General features: G+C 40.8%; 1 protein-coding gene across 2 annotated transcripts; it reads left to right on the forward strand.

Moving 5' to 3' along the window:
* The first annotated feature begins 3,466 nt into the window (after positions 1-3,466).
* On the forward strand, positions 3,467-17,182 carry LOC147901815 (cytochrome P450 71AU50-like). 2 transcript variants are annotated; one of them, XM_087374551.1, is made up of 3 exons: positions 3,467-4,472; positions 4,558-5,190; positions 16,558-17,182. In XM_087374551.1, exons 1-2 carry the CDS (start codon positions 3,516-3,518, stop codon positions 5,176-5,178), a joined length of 1,578 nt encoding a protein of 525 aa, XP_087230677.1. In that variant the 5' UTR covers positions 3,467-3,515; the 3' UTR covers positions 5,179-5,190; positions 16,558-17,182. The 2 variants fall into 2 exon arrangements, with proteins under 2 accessions (XP_087230677.1, XP_087230676.1); XM_087374550.1 differs by lacking the exon at positions 16,558-17,182 and having other exon boundaries at positions 4,558-5,287.
* Positions 17,183-17,781: the final 599 nt, after the last annotated feature.

The raw sequence follows: 17,781 nt of genomic DNA on the forward strand, positions 1-17,781 counted from the left end.
TGACTAACATCCCAACTCTAGTATTAAGAATACTCATTTTTTATTTATTTGCAGTGTCAAATCAAGAGGGGAAACATGGGCTATTCAAAACTTTGAAATGGAGTATAAATGGAGTAAAGAGTGGCCTCTAAACTAAAATATATTCATATGCATGAATAACCAAAATCTAAGTTCAACAAAGAATTGTAGTATTTCTTTTTTTTGCAACTTTGCCTTTTATATCATCTTCATATAGAGTATATTTTGGAAGCTAGGATATCTGAAAATTTATTAAAAAATGAAATGATTGCATAAATATAGAACTACATAACTCCAAAAAAAAATCAAGGGAAACAAATTGAGAAAATGGTACTGATTGAGTGATAGCAAGTGATTTGTGTGCTCTTTATACTTTAAGTATGATGCCATTCTAGTAATGAGTGCCAACAATGTAATGCTAGTCTATGCATCATATTGGATATAAGCAGTCTCGCTCAATTAACATATGAGGCTAAAAAAAATTGTTTGTGTGCATCTTGTTATATGTTTGTTTCATTCTATCCATGTTCCAATTCAAGTTACTTCATGAAAACCTGTTACCAAGGACAAGTTTGGGAGTGTAAAAGGGAGATAAAAAGGAAAATGGAGTGGAAAATGCATGAAAGTTTGAGAATTGGTTAACTGCATCATTGGAAATAGCTTCTATTAGACATGTGTGTGCACGCGCACTTGTGCGCATGCACATGCATGCACGTGCCCATGATATTAAAAATAAAGTATTTTATTTGGTTGCACAACACAACTTCTCATAGGTGGTGTCGCTTCAAATTAGACTAAAATATACAAGAGGAGGGCAAAAATTAAATGCTCTTCAAATTTCACATTTATAGAAAGGATATAATTATTGACCCCAAAACTCACCCTAGGGGTCTATAAAAGATGGGAGAAAGGGGTTAGAGAGGGGTTTTAAAAATACCATTTGAACACATGTTGTATACATGGTTTACACAAGGTGGACCCCCCAAGGAAGGCCTCCAACACGTCCTCCCCCCAGAGTGGAGGGAGATCACTAGCAGTGCTTTTCAAAACAAAATCCTCTTCATGTTGCAACCACAGATCCACTTTGTCATGCTCATCATGGTTTGTGTCTCCATCCATGATTTCAAAAGGAAAGAGAGCTGTCGGAAAGGTTTCTTCAATTGGAAGCACCTTTAACTTTGATTCAAGCTACATGTATGGTCCATCATCCGTGAAATAAAAAGAATATAGTGAGGAAGACAAATTTTCTTCAATCTCTTCTATGTCAACTATCTCCACAGGTTTGATTGCAACTTCCATAGATTTTGTGAGTTCCCCCCATACTTAGTTGCACTCTTCTTCAATATCTTGCATGGAATCTTCCATAAACATTGTTAATGCCTCAGGTAGTAGACTCTAAACTTTATAAGGCATTTCTTATGGACCCAGGAATCTCAAGCCATCAATTGGAGAATGGGAAGTATCACTATCAATATCAATCTCATCATAATCACTGGCATCATATTTCAAGACTTCTAGCTCATCAAGGCTTTCATTATCAAACAATCCCTTAGTGCTTTAGTATATATACTTACTAAAGGAGGAGAAAGAGCACCTGAGGGGGTAATTCATGTATTTACAACCTTACACTTGCACAACACTTATGGATCATAGACATCATCAATGTGCTCCCCCTAGTTGAAAGATGCATCCCATTCCAGAGAGGGAGGAGAACCATACCGCTTGTCATTTCTTCTTGTAAGGGCATTTCCAAGCAAAGGCTCCTTAATAGGCATTATGTCTTCAATATCAGACTCTTCTATCTCAGTGTCATATCTATCCAAAACTTGCCCTAAAGGATGATGAGGGCACTCTGAGCGATAATGCCCTTTATAGTTGCAACCACGATAAACCACCTTGGAAGCGAAAATTCTATTGCAAAAGAATTGATTACTTCTTCATATTTTTGGAGAAAAGAAAACAAAATTCAAAGAATTGTTTTGTCGAAACAAATAATAAAAAACATATTGCAAAAGATCCAAGGTTTCTTTTTATATATTCTAAAATTTTCTAAAATATATAAAATTCTTGTTGTTGTGAAAAATTGTATACGTATCTTATGTAGACTATTTTCAAATAAGAAAAATGGAGGACTAAAATCCTTATTGTGAAACCATCGATGACTTTTTAATTCTCAAGCTATGTTTTTAAAAAAGCCTTAAAATTAGGAATTAAAGTGCAAAGAATATACTTCTTAAATTGATCTGAAAGAATGAATACAATGAACACAAGCAAACGAAAGATCATTTGGTAAGAGGATTGATGATTTTCTTTTACCTTTACATATTCCTAAAAAGAAAAAATATACAAGTTATTAAAATTGAACAAATGTTTGAGGGTACAAAAATCTTACCTTGTATTATTTAACTAGTTAACTTAAAACAAATATGATTCTGTTCAATCATCTCAGAAAAAAGAACAAATTAAAATCGCAATGGAAGAAACAATTAATCAAGTCTAATGGTTTCTAACATATCACAAACTATGTATATACATGAGGTGACTATTTATTTGATACCATAAATTATGATGGGAACACAGTTGACATCAGAACAAATATGAGCAAATATAATACAAGCATTTATAGACTCATTCCATTCACATAATTTTCTATCTTTGACTCATTTACAGAGAAGTAGTGGTGAAGAGCATTTAACATGTATGAGTATTTTAGGAACAAGAATTGGGCATTAGGGAAGAGTATTTTATGCAGTCTTCAATGGGCTACATAAATTTTAAGAAGACCTATTCATTTGTGGTCAACGAAACTTAAAATAATATATACATCCATTAAATTATTCTAAGTTATATACCATCACCAACCTTCACACATATAAGACATTTTGAACAGAGTTTGAACTAATCCTTTAAAATACATAAGAAAGAGATTCGACTTTTTAAGTAATGTGATTTCTTTTGAAACAACATTAACCAATTTGAATCACAAAAATATATAGAGAACCATAGAAAATGAACTTAATGGACAAAAAATATGAAGAATAAATTCGAAAAATTAGTACGACAAAACCCCTTATTTACACCAACTATGATAGGGAAACAATATTTTGAAAAAATGGGAGAAAGTGATAATAAAATTAAGCAAATTGTAGATCATGCAAAACAAGCTTTAAGAAAAAAATATAGATTGCCTCTAGAAATGATACATCAATATAATTTCAATAAAATGAAATACAAATATATGAGACAAAAGAGGAGGAATATAAAACCAAAGCTTAGTTAGAATTACAAAACATGAGGAAAGTTTGATAAGCAACAATATGAGATGAAATAGCTTCTTTATATTAAATACAACAAAAGTCCACCAAAGAGAGGTTCCATGCATGGGACCCACAATTCGAAATGTGGACCCTCTGGCAATCAGTATATCTCAGAGTGATTCAGTAGACGCCTTCTCTTCTGTTCTTTCGCAAAAGCTTCACACAACCACACGTACCATCATGCAGCTCTCTTCCTTGTTGCGCAGCTACCTGCTCATCCCTACCTCCCTTAGCCTTCCTTATCCACCCCTTTCGTTTCTTCTCCTCCCCACCTTCCTCTTCTGCATCGCAGCTTCTTTCCTCTACATCAGAAAATTACGTCGCCCTGCACCTGCTGGGCCTCTTCCCCTACCCATCATCGGTCACCTCCACCTGCTGGGTGTTCTTCCTCACCAATCTTTCCATCGTCTTTCCCAAATTTATGGCCCCTTAATGTCCCTTCGCTTAGGTTCCATCCCTGTTATCGTTGCTTCTACGCCTGCTATGGCCAGAGCAATCCTTCAAACACACGATCGCGTCTTCGCCTCTCGACCCCGAACAGCAGCAACTATATATACTCTTTTCGAAGGTTCGGATATCGGTTTTGCTCCTTACGGCCCTTACTGGAGACGGATGCGGCACCTATGTGTTATGGAGCTCTTCAGCAACAAAAGGCACGAGTCATATAGGGCTTTGAGGGAAGAGGAAACGGCGCTTCTAATGCTATCCATTCTCGAAGATAGCAAGATGGGAAGGGAAGTACCGCTCTCTTCACGGTTGAGCTGCACCTCGAATAATATCATCTCCAGGTTGACTTTGGGCAAAAAATTCTCAGATTTTGTCATTGGCTCCAGAGATGCCTCCAATGACATCGTAAATCTCATAAATGAATGGATGTACCTTCTTGGCGTATTCAATGTTGGAGACTTTATCCCATACTTGCAATGGATGGATCTTCAAGGCTACGTGAAACGCATGAAGGTTGTCGGGAAAATGCTCAGAACCACCTTCCAAGAAATTATTAATGATCGGCGCGAGCTGAGGAGAGCGGAACCAAGCTCTCCCAAGGACTTGCTAGACGTGCTGTTATCAGTCGTGGCCGAAGAAACCCAGCCGGATGTGCCAATTACGGATGATAATATCAAGGCAGTCTTACTGGTAATAGGCTGAAAATTTCCATGGTTTTTAGAAAAGTTGCTGGTGTTCGCAGCTCCTCGTATAATCCTGCTTCCTTTCATTTCAGGATATGATTTTGGCAGGCACAGACACAAGTTCCGGTACAATTGAGTGGGCAATGTCGGAGATCCTGAGTAACGCAACGTGCATGAAAGAGCTCCACGAAGAACTAGATTCTGTGGTGGGCAATGATCGACTTCTTGACGAGTCCGACATCACTCAGCTGCCGTACTTACGAGCGGTGGTGAAGGAGACCATGAGGTTACACCCGGTTGTGCCGTTGCTCATACCGCACGAATCCATAGAGCCTTGCGAGATAGCCGGATACAACATACCAGCCAAAACACGCGCATATGTGAACGTATGGGCAATAGGGAGGGATCCGAGTTGCTGGGAGAGGCCATTGGAGTTCTGGCCGGGGAGGTTCTTGGGAAGCAACGTAGACGTGAAGGGCCAACATTTCGAGCTACTGCCGTTTGGGTCAGGAAGGAGGGGGTGTCCGGGGTGGAAGCTGGGGTTGCTAAACGTGCAGGTGATTTTGGGAAGGATGCTGCATGCATTCGAGTGGTCGCTCCCACTCCATGGAGGTAGAGTGGACATGAGTGAGAGCTCAGGTCTTACTGTTCACTTGGCCTCGCCCCTCCTTGCTGTGGCTACACCAAGACTTCCTCCTTATCTCTACCATTAAAAGCATTGCCAGGTTTGTAATCTTCAGCTTTTCACTCACACGCCTTTCCTAGAACTTTTGAGGTTTTAAGGCCATAATATAACTAAAATATGAAATTTTTAAAAATTGTAAAGAACGTATATTTGAAAACTTTAAGTTTCATTATATAAACTTTGTTGGTTTTCTATGAATATTGATTTAAAGGTGGGAGAGCCCAAGGATGTGATGTGTGAAATCCTAACAAAATAAGGCCTTCTAATGTGTTTGTATAGCATAATTATCGAATTGTTGTAGGATTATGCACTTGTAATGTTGGAAAGATAATATGCTAACTACTAGCAATGAGAATATGCTAACTAGAAGTTAGCTAGACCATAACATATGTTAACTGGCACATAACATATGCTAACTAACATAGAACATATGCTAGCAGGAGTAGAATATCTCTAGAGGTTAACTTAAAAGGTTAACTTAACTAGAACATATGCTACCATGCATAGAACACATTGTGCTAACATGCATAGAACATATGCTAGCTAGCATAAAACATATGTTGCCTAACACAAAACATATGCTAATAGGTAGATAATATATTCTACATACCAGAGAATAAATGCTAACTAGAAAAGAACAAATGCTAGGTAACTCACAACACATGCTAGCAAGAATAGAACATATGTTGCCTAACATAGTACATATAGTAACATAACATAGTACACATAGTAACAGTTAGAGAAGATATAAATAGCAGATAATAGATGCTATCCATTAATATATGTAGCCCATAGATCTTGAGTGTTGCCTTCTTCAAGTTTCCAAAGATTTCCTCGATTTCAATTTATGTGATGCAACAAACACAATAATCCCAGCACATGTAAATCATAGCATATATTGAATAAAGACTGAGAATGACATATACTCCAGAAGTTAACTTGACTGAAAAATTGTTGTATAATTACACCAATTGAGAATAGTACATTTTATCCAACTGTTTTACATTGTGCGGTGCATAGTATTTGAAAACTCTGAGGTGGATCTGATGAGTGAGAGAGCGGTTGATACGGAGTTGCTGCCAACTGATGGGGTGGGCAAAGGAGCTCAAGAGAGTTCGGAGGTCGATGCCAAGGTTTCCTGTCCCAACGAGGTTTCAAAGAAACCGAAAGAAGGACGGTCGTTTGCGGAGGTGCTCTCTGGTGGTTCTCAAGGAGGGTTTCCTCCGCTTTCTGAAGCGGAAGTTGAAGTGCTGCTCAAACAAGAACTGGAGTAGAGAACTAGGGAAATGGAGAGGAAAGGTAACTTGGAGAATGGTAAGGTGCACTCAGTGGTTTGTGAAGTGCCGATTGAAATGGTTAAGCCAGAATTTGAGCGGCTTGCGAGAGGAGGAGCATAGGAAAAAATATCGTGGAGCGGTGGCAAGCCGATTGGGGAGTCCCCATGTTGCGTGAACTTGGCCAGTTTCTAGTGTCGAAGTGTCATATCCTGTCATCCCAATTTTCTACGAGGTTTGTGAGTAAAGGTTTTTGCTTGGTACGTTGCATCTCTGAGTGGGTTCGTAATGCTATGGTCTCGCTAGCTCTTTGGTGTTTGAAGGATCGATGGTGCTGGCTGTGCCCTGGAGCCCAACGTTCAGCATGGAGGAAGTCCTCTTTCACGAGTGTCCCATCTAGATCAAGTTTCCAGCACTTCCAGTTTGACTCAGTGATGCTGTTCAGTGGATTGCTTCTGCCCTGGGAAGGGTACTGCTGGTTCCACCCCCTCCGAGAAGGGACTCTGGGGTGCGTAAAGCTTGGGTTATGTGGGACAAGAGTTAGGAGGCTCCTGATTTTCATGTCCATCTTGCTTTTCGGGTGATGGAGTCCTGCATCAGTGAGTTCGGTTTGGCCCACATCCATACGCTTGTTATGTCTGTAAAGAGACTTGTCATTTCGCAAGACAGTGCCCAAAGGAGGAAAACATGAGGCTGGCAAAGGGTTCAGTGGATGGTGAATCGAGGGAGGCTCCGGGTCGGCTCCAGAATAGGGATGTTCCTCTGGGTGCTGAGAGTCAGGATCAGAAGGCATCTGTCTCTGAAGATGGTGATGGTGCACATGAAAGGGTTTGGTCCCCCTTGAAACTGGGCAACATAGTCAGGCGGATCTCGTGGCCAAGGATGCTCATAAACAGATCATCTCGAATTTTATCAACCCCTGGAAACTGGTCTCCAAGAAGGGTAGGGTTGTTGAGGCTCCCCTCTCTCTTGGGGAAAACGTCTCAGAAGAGGGGAAGTCGATCTTGTCTTCACCAACTCAGAAAGTGGATGAAGATGGTCGTTGTCAAGAGCAGCCTCCTACTCTCTCAGTCCAAATGACAAATGTTGTTCCGGAGGTTTCTCAGAGGAATGCATGGGTGGAGCAGATCTCAAATTCTCCTGAGGTGCAGGATGCTCTCGTTCAAAAGGTCCATGTGTGGGCTAATGAGCATCCGGATAAGGAGTGCAGTCCTCTCACAATGGATGAACAGATGCCGGATGCTAATCATTGCAAGCGTCTTTTGGAGATCCAGAACAAGATTTATCCTTGTGAAGGTAAGCAGAAGCTACCCTCAAGAGTCCTGCCAAAGAGGATTAAGCAGGTGGCCAGGAATCAGCTCCCAGGTAAAGAAAACCGCTTTTACTATCTTTGGGATGATGTCAAAAGCCTTCACCCAGTCAGAAGAGTTGCCCGATGGGGAGGGTTAGCGTGTTGACTTGGAACTTGAGGGGGGGTTGTAGTATGCGCAAGCAAAATTGTTGTATGGAGCTGATTAGTCGGAAGAAACCAGATGCAGAAATGCAAATGTGCCAAAAATGATGGACTTTGGTTTGCCTTTAAGCAAGCTAATTACTCTGTTGTGGTCAACTGCCCAAGCAGAGGTAACGGGGGTACTGCCATTGTGGCCTCTAGCTCGGCTGGTTCATAGCTGCAAGGGGTTCTCTTCAGGGGTTCTCTTTTTGTGTGGTAAGCATGTATGCTCCGAATACTATAGGGCAGCGATATAGTTGTTGGAATGCCCTCATGGATGAGTTTTTTGATGCATACTGGTTATTAGGCAGTGATTGGAATATGACTGTGAGTGATTGTGACAGATCTCATGCCAGGGGAAGTATTTTGGGTAAGGAACGTGATGCCTTGGAGAGTTTATGCCTGACCTAGGATTTATCATACTTGCAGACATTGACCATGAGGGAATGCTGGGTTTCACTTGGAATAATCACAAAAAGGGGAGTGATTTTAGGATGGGATGGTTAGACAGATTTTCCTGCTCAAACGAGGGCTGGTGGATGAAGCCCCCCATGGGAGGTGCTTAATTTCTGGCTCAAGGATTTCTGATCATGCCCCATTGGTGTGGTCTTTTTCTATTCCATTACCCATTGCGTGGTCCCTCGATGTGCCCTTTAAGGTTGTAAACAATTGGCTGTAGAACAAAGAATTTTGCAAGCAGATAAGAACGGTTTGGAAGGATTGTACCCGAACTCAAGTTGACCCTTGCATCAGATGGGATACTGGTATGCGGGGTATTCATAGCTTTGCTAAAGGTTGGGCTAAGCAAGAAAGAGACAAATTCTGCAGCAATGATTCCTTGTTGTCTTTGATTCAGGAATCCCTTCAACTGGCAGTTTGGGCTAATCCCAGGGATGTGGTGATCTCTACATTGCTAGTAGAGTGTGAGCTTACTATTAAGGAGCTGGAGGTGGCTAAAGTTGACAGGACCAGCATTACAAGTCACCAGGTGTGGCTAAACGTAGGGGACTCTCCTTCAAAATGTTCTTCCAGGCTAAAAGAAAGCATGTGGGTGAGATGATTGATAGGGTTCAAGACAAAAGCGGTAACTAGCTTTTGGCAAGTGGCTGGAGTTTTCCAAAAAGAACTTGCTGCAATAGTTGGGGCCAAACCAGCCGAGGAGAGAAATTGGAAAGAGAATGTAGATAGGATTTTGGCCCCCGGGGGTCAAGGTGAGAGTGTTGGATGAACAGAGAGCCAATTTAGCTTGTCCTTTTGAGGATGCCTTGAGAGAAATGAAGAAGGACAAGTCTCCCGGTCCTGACGGATTCTCAGTTGAGTTTTTTAGGCATTTTTGAGATCTTTTGAAATGGGACTTTGTCAATAATATGTCTAATGCCCTAGGAGAGAGGGGTACTCTCTCTGAGGACATGAATGCTGGGCTTCTGATGCTGTTCCCTAACTGTCCAGACAAGCTGAGAGTTGGTGATTGGAGGCCAATTACTATGCTTAATGTCTCCTAGAAGCTAATTGCAAAAGCTCTAGCTACTATCAGGGTGCAGACTGTGTGCATGCAGATTGTGGATAAAGAACAAAATGGTTGCATTAAAAGCCGGGATATCTTTAAAACATTTTTAATGTTTCCTCGGTGTGCTGGATTATGCGGTGTCGAAATGTATGGCTTTGGGTGTGGATTTTGACAAGGCGTATGATCGGATTTCATGGGAGTTTATCAAAGTGGTTCTTGATCATTGGGGTTTGGTGCTGACCTGGTCAGAAAAGTTTTTACGCTCTTTGGAAATGCCTCATCTATCTTATGTATCAATGGTGGTGTGGTGGACAGGTTCGAGCTATGTAGATCTACCCATCAAGGATGCCCCTTGGCTCCATTGCTCTTTGCTATTTGTACGGTACCTCTGATTTGTGCTATAAAACAGTCGGTAGATTTGGCGAGGATGAGGGGAGTCAAACTGTCTCCCAGGAAGTAGTTTAGTCTACAAATGTTTGCAGATGATCTGTTGACCTTTGTGGAATCCAAGAAGAGTGTGGACTATTTACCGCAGGTCTTGCAATGCTTTTGCTTGTCCTCGGGGTCAGTATGCAGTATGAATAAGACGTATGCATTGTCTGTCTCCTTTGATGATTTGCCGAGACTAGGCCACTGATCTTCTAATAAAGTGGATCCCTAGAGGGAAAATTGCTCAATACCTGGGAGCCCTTTGGGGATTGGCCTCTCTTTGCGTTAGCAGTTCAATTGGGTGAAGGACAAGCTGATGCTTCATCTGTGGAGTGGGCTTGAATTGGGGTGGAATGCTAGATCCCTCCTAGTAAAACATGTGTTAGTTGCCTCTACCGTTTATGTGGCGTCAGTTTCAAGATTCAAGACTTCACATTGGATGAAAATTGAGAAAATGCTGAGGGCTTTCTTATGGTTGGAGGATGCGGGTGTGAGAAGGTTGCACTATATTCCCTGGAATCTGTTGATGGCTCCAAAAAGTGTTGGTGGCCTGGCTCTTCCTGATATTTCACATAGAAGTCTGTCTTTCATCTGCCTAAGCTTCTTAAAGGTTCGGCTCCATGGTCCGAGGTGGTCTGGGACTTTGTGGCAAAAGCGAGTGGGATTAGCCTCGAAACCTCGGGTAACCTTTCTTGGTATTACACATTAATGTCATGGCTCCCACTGAAAATCCGAGGCTCTAAGCTTGTGGTAGGACTGGTGGAGGCCTGGAAGTCCTGCATGCCTACCGTACAGTGGAAGGGACGAGATGGGCTGAGAGAGGATTCCAGCCTGTCTGAAAGTATCTGGTGGAGCTTAGCAACAGCAGTGGAATGGAAGCCATTAGCTGTGGTTGACATCCACAGATCTAGGGCTCTATATAGAAAGGGAGTGAAATGTTGGATTGACCTTTGGGATGTCAATCAGGTCTTTTGGAAGCCCCTGTGTAGTGTGGTGCAACAGTTCGGTCTCACTGCATTGGAAGCTCGTTTTCTTCTAGTATAGTGGTTGCTTTGCCTCAATCCTGGCCTTCCAACTCCTGCCCTTCCCGTCAATGGCGGGAAAATCACTGGATGGTTGGAAAGACCATTTTATCAAAGATTTCAGCTAGGTTATGCTACAGAGAGCTCTTGAACAGGCAAATGGAGACTCATGGCCTTAATTCATTACAGGCTTGCGAGATAGCGGGATACAGCATACGGGCCAAAACACGCGCGTATGTGAACGTATGGGCAATAGAGAGGGATCCGAGTTGCTGGGAGAGGTCACTGGAGTTCTGGCTGGGGAGGTTCTTGGGAAGCAACGTAGACGTGAAGGGCCAACATTTCGTTTGGGTCAGGAAGGAGGGGGTGTCCGGGGTGGAAGCTGGGGCTGCTAAACGTGCAGGTGATTTTGGGAAGGATGCTACATGCAGTCGAGTGGTCGCTCCCACTTCATGGGGGTAGAGTGGACATGAGTGAGAGCTCGGGTCTTATTGTTCACATGGCCTCGCCCCTCCTTGCTATGGCTATACCAAGACTTCCTCCTTATCTCTACCATTAAAAAAGCATTGCCAGGTTTGTAATCTTTAGCTTTTCACTCACACATTTTTCTTAGAACTTTTGAGGTTTTAAGGCCAAAGTATAACTAAAATATGAAATTTGTAAAAAGTGTAAAGAACGTATATTTGAAAACTTTAAGTTTCATTATATAAACTTTGTTGGTTTTCTATGAATATTGATTTAAAGGTGGCAAAGCCCAAGGATGTGATGTGTGAAATTCTAACAAAATAAGGCCTTCTAATGTGTTTGTATAGCATAATTATAGAATTGTTGTAGGATTATGCACTTGCAATGTTGCAAAGAAAGGATGCTAGCATACACCATCAGCTCTTTTCCAACTAGGACATTGAGGGCTACCTTCATGAACCCCTCTAGGCTTTTGTTATATGAGATGTTTTGCACTAGGTTTGACAATTTTGTACAATTCATCTTTCCTCTTCAGTGTGTTGTTCAAATTGTATTTTCATTGCAATCTTCATCTTCCCTCATGTTGCAACAAGGAGTGTTGCTTTGTCTCATTTGAGCACTTCAATAATGCATTTCTTTCAACACATTTTAGTTGAGTATTGTATTTTTATGGGCTTGCAATGCTATAAAGGAAGGATGTTAGTCTCAATCATCTTCCATAATTTTTTTTGTATGATTTATTTTCTTGAATGTGGGAATGTGCATGACAATGTAGCACTAAAAAAATTCAAAATAGTCAATTTAGTTGTACAGTGCTTGCTATGAATTCCTTTTGGTCCATTTGTTGTTCCTTGCATTTTGCATAGGATGCTTGCTCTTATTTACCATGCTATAGGAGAATGTGTTGCTTTTCATTTTGAATCTTTATTATAAATATTTTTCTTCAACAATAACAAAACACATGTTAATTAATACCTTTTGTTGCAACAATATAACTTTGTATTTTACATGACAAACGTGTTTTGTAATACATCTTACTTTCTATTCTCATAATTTTTATATATCATAGGATTGTGCTTGGTCCATGATGAGCCTCAAATGGGTCTGAAAGTTGTCTCATTTTGCCCCACAAGTTTTTGGCCTACCCTGAGAAGGGAAGTCTTTAGTAAAGGTATTTTCCCTAAGGAAAGGGAAAATGACGTGTCCACGCGGGCTTTTTTATGATTGGTGCAAGTTTCAGTTACGATTTTCATCCCTTAAATTTCTCCATCTACTTCTCTACTTTCTCTCTGTCTCTTAGCCCCTCTCTCTCTCTCTCTCTCTCTCTCACACACACACACACACAGTTTTTTGGTGGAAATCTCTCTCTCACACACACAGCTTTCTACCCTCTCTTCCATGCTACGCATCCAATTCATCTTCGTTTTCCTTATTTTAGATCTTGGACAGGCCTTATGAATGATTTTCATCATTTATAGCTTATTAGTATACATAGCATCAACAATGACTGATGAGAATATCGATGCAAACTTTTGTTACATAGTATTGGTATTATATTCGATCATCTACAAGTCATCTACGTAAATATCAACCATGGTATTGACTAATTTTTGTTGTTTAATACAATGTTAGGAATTCATATTCATATTAATAGCTCTGTATAAATAGGCATATTGATGTATTTACACTTAGGAAAAATCTAATTTCTTCACAAATTGTATTGGAATTTGTGTCATGATTGCAATGAGCAAGGAAAATAAGAATGGCACTTTGCATTTTTTGAGTCACAATTAGAAAAATAGACATACATCTCAAGGATTTTCAGCCTCTCGTCTCCTATGATTTTGAAATTTGATCTTCAACTTCTTGCATTGCCGAAGGGTTTTCCCGTGGATTTACTAGTGGATCTTCCATTCTTGTAGGGTCCCCTGCTAAACTCAAACCACTCCCTTGTCTTCATGTGGATTCTATGGATTGGGGAATGGTTACAGTTCCTACCAATAAAGATATATACTGCATAATAATACTCCAAACTACCATGTGGTATGTATGTTTACGATGCGGTAATATTTATGTCTACAGTGTGGCATTTGTAGCATATAAAATGTGTACTAGAAGTTAGCACATACAACTTCACGATTGATGAATAGTCCCTACCCCTAAGATTAAATTTCTCACTAATCGATTGGACTCTCTATACACCTAAAAAGGATAGAAAAAGCATTCATTCGAGTTTGGAATCAATTTGTAAGTTTTGTTTTCTTGATTTAAAAGTATTATGTGTTGGTTGCATTGCTCCCTTTTGTTGGCCTCTATTAGCCCACACATTGATATGAGTAGCATTTTTAATAATCTTGGACTTTTTAAAGAGTTTATTCTTCATCCAAAGTTCATTTCCATTTATTTCGCTTAAGTGATATATTTACAAATTCGATGCAATTTATAGGGAGCTACGTTTTTGTATACACAGTTTGAGTGCCTTTGGAAGCCATGTGTCCACATCCACCAACTTTTAGGCCATGTAATCTCCATGTTGCGAAAGAATAAAAACACAATGGTCATGGAGAAGTGGAAGAGGGGGGGGCGGGACCCTGACCCTTGATTTGATAGGGGATGTGCAAGGGGAAGCAAGAATCAATCAACTGTAGAGACTCACTTCTTTAAGAAAGAATCCATGGAGTGATATTGAGGTTGTAGCAAGTGATGCCTATGAGCATGGGGTCTTGGTTGGTAGCTGTTGGCAGCCAAACAAAGGCTACTATGACATGAAGTTGGGGGTAATAAACTTCATGCACCTCTTCACTTCCTGTTGCTTTCAAACTGAGTGATAGAGATATTCATCACTGGGAAAGGGACATTAAAAAGAAGCTTTTATACCAAGAGACCATACCATACTATCCTCCCTTATATGAGAATATAGATGGTAACATCCCAAGTGATGTTGTACTCAAGCATAGGGAGAAGGAAAGGATCAGTAGAGGCCATAATCTCAGCAAGCCGGTCTGCGCCAAAGAGAAGAGCGATACGTTATTGACAGAAGATCTTGTGGCTCAACATGGCATGAACTGATATATATCGAGGAGTTTGAAGGGGTTGATTGGGTTGGATGGGTAGGTTCCAAGGAAACACTGCATCTCCTTCATGGATACCTTTACACTTAGCTCAAAACACTCTCCAAACTGTCATAAGACACAGAGACCCATAACTTTCAGTAGAGACATGATATAAAATATTCACTCACATATTGAGATGCGCCTTGAAATGGGCTTCGCTCTGATATAAATTTCGTAAGAAACAAAGAAGCGGTCTGAAAGATATGGGCAGTTTACTGGATGGGGGTAAAAACTATCTGAAAAAGAAACAGTCACACACAGAGAGTCATAGATTTTTGGTTTAACATCTAATACAATAACTAAATACAAAGGATGATGCTCCTTGAAGAGAGCTTTACACTGATATAAGTTTCGTCCAAATCGAAAAGTTATGAGCAAAATACGATAGGGGGTCAAAGTGTCATGAAAAACACATACTCCTTCTACTGGTGCCGACTTGGGAGAATACTATCTTCATGCTTAGACTTCATCAATGATCCAAGTCCTATAGAGGTCACCTAGGAGGGAAGGAAGAGCCCCCTTTGTGGCTTGGGAAATAGATAAACCATGTATGCGCAATGAGTAGTCGAATAGACAACACTTCTGAGCACCTTGGAAGAGAAAGCAACGGAAAAAGTGAAGAGACACTCAAGACAGAGAACCTGAAGTGACCTTCATTACCAATAGAGTGAGACTCCACTCTAATGCAACTCAAAATACTATAAACACAAGGAAGAAGAAGAGGTTTCATATGTACAAGAGGGAGCAGAAGCTCCAAGACTATTCATAGAGAGAGAATGAACTAGAGAGAGATGGACTCAAGAGTCTACATAAGAGAATATCTACAAGAGGGAGAGAAGGCTCATGGAAGAGGCTTGAAGAGACTAGAGCTACAACAACATGAGGCCTAATGGTGGAAGAGATGATGAACAATAGAGAGGAGGGCTCCTTTTATAGAGATTTTGTCACCCTCCCTTACCCATTTACAATTGTTGCCTATAGATTTCTTTCCCCATCAATCACATAAGCCCATATGCCACCATCCATGTCCTTTTTGGCTACTCTTGCCATGTGTCCCATCAAAAGATACTCAAGACTTTTAAAATATTGATAAAGTCAAGAGTCTCCCCACATGGAGCCCATAGGGATCCTCTCTGTTCCATATGTCCACATCCTCCTTATTCCACATAGGAATTCTAGAAGGATTTCTCTTGACTCCACACTCCTCCACATGCCTTCCACACGCTTGGCATGTGGCCTTTCTTATATTATTGGAACACATGGACATGAGCCCACCTCTGTATATGACTCACTCTTCAAATAACTCTCACCCCATACTAAGGTATTTATCATTCATACACATGGAATTTACAATGATCCATTCCACTCATCCTCTCAATCCCATACAATATCTTAGAAAATAGAAATAAGTGAGAGCCACTAGGCTATCACCTGATACTCAAACTCTTATCAAACATAGAGAAAAAAAATACCAATGCCAAATAAAAAATATCAATTTTTGGCATCACACTACCACATGGCAATGGTCTCACAATGGGTACGGGGTCTCTAAGCCCGTCCCATAGCCATGCGTATGGTCCACAGCTCTCCAAAAGCCTCAGGAGGGGATTACTATGGAGGGCTCAAGGGGTTAATATATTCAAGGCTCTCCAATGGTACATATTTCTTTGGGATAGAAACCCCCTAGTACATGTGTCAAATGTATGGGCCTCCTCCAACTCTTTGTATTTTTCCATGGACCACTCCATGTATGCGAGGGTAAAGGCCACCACCTCAAACACCCCCTGTGGATGAACCTTAAAGCACCAATCAAGGCACTAACCAAATCAAGGCCAGCACTCCAAAGAATGCCACATGGATAAATTGCACAGGGTCAGCAACCCAAAGCTGCCCAAAGTGCATTAAAGACCACGTAAGCCAATAGACAGCCATAGGTGCTAGCATGTGGATATGTAAGAATGTGTTAATAGATCCACGATATGATGGTTGCATGTTTTGTCTAGTCTTTAGGTACATTGATAGCAGCTAAGTAGTCATTTTCACTCATTTGGCATACCATCATTGAGAGAACCTAATCTCATTTTATTCTCTCTTTGTTTTGGCAGTCATGGTGGGACTATCACTTGTGAGGGGGTACTACTCGACTCATGAATGATAGGTTAATTGAAAGAAATGCTCCTTCTGCTCCATAGTGTGAGCCCCAATCCAAGCCCAATATCAAGATGAGGCCTCAAAGAGGAGTTCTACAAGCATACCTATCTCCTCATTATAGAGACCTTGAGGAAGACCAAGAAAGGTCTTCTCTATTGGTGGCATCTTCATCTCATTCACCTTGGCTCGTACACTACCCTTTTATCAAATCTCACAATATCCCTTTCCTTCTTCACCTTGCATGTGAGAGCAAGTTTTGGTAGTGACAGAGAATTGGATCCTTATAACCTTTGCAAGGAAGATCAAAATAGGTAAACAAGGCAAAAATGGAGAGTGAAAAAGACAAAAGAAGAGAAATGAAAGAGGCATATATAGAGATGACCACCTTAGTGTCCAAGGAGATGGAGAAAAGAATCTTCTATAACAAGAAATGAGGATATGAGTCCCAAAACTTCAATGGGAAGCGAGAGAGAATCCCTGATCCCATGTGCAAATTTTCCTAAGAAAGCAGTGATCTTGCAGCACATTTGTCAACATGAGTACTTAATGTACTTCCCCACCACGTTCACCAAGAAGACCATCAAATGGTGTGACCAATATCACGATGGAAATTTAACGGCATGGGATGAGTTAAAGGCTATGTTTGAGCATAAGAGAAGGAGACATATGCTCATGCTTATGCTTATGCATGAGCATAAGAGAAGGAGACATATGCTCATGCATGAGCATATGTCTCTTTTTCCCTCTTTACTTTCCCTCTTCTTCTCTCTTTCTTTCCCTCTTTCCCCCTTTCCAATCCCTCTTTCCGTTCCCTCTTCTTCTCTCTTCTCCTCTTTTCCACTCTCTTTTCCCTCTTTCATGCTCATGTTCTTATGCTCATACATAAGCATAAGCATAAGCATGAGCATAAGCATGAGCATATGTCTCCTTCTCTTATGCTTATGCTTATGCATATGCATAAGACTCCTCTTATGCATATGCATAAGCATAAGCATAAGAGAAGGAGACATATGCTCATGCTTATGCTTATGCATGAGCATATGTCTCTTTTTCCCTCTTTACTTTCCCTCTTCTTCTCTCTTTCTTTCCCTCTTTCCCCCTTTCCAATCTCTCTTTCCGTTCCCTCTTCTTCTCTTCTCTTATGCATAAGCATAAGCATAAGCATAAGAGAAAGAGAC

This window comes from Dipteris shenzhenensis, chromosome 5, assembly GCF_047967505.1.
Source record: "Dipteris shenzhenensis isolate YYH24624 ecotype China chromosome 5, Dip_SZ_1.0, whole genome shotgun sequence".
Classification (NCBI taxonomy): Eukaryota; Viridiplantae; Streptophyta; class Polypodiopsida; order Gleicheniales; family Dipteridaceae; genus Dipteris; species Dipteris shenzhenensis.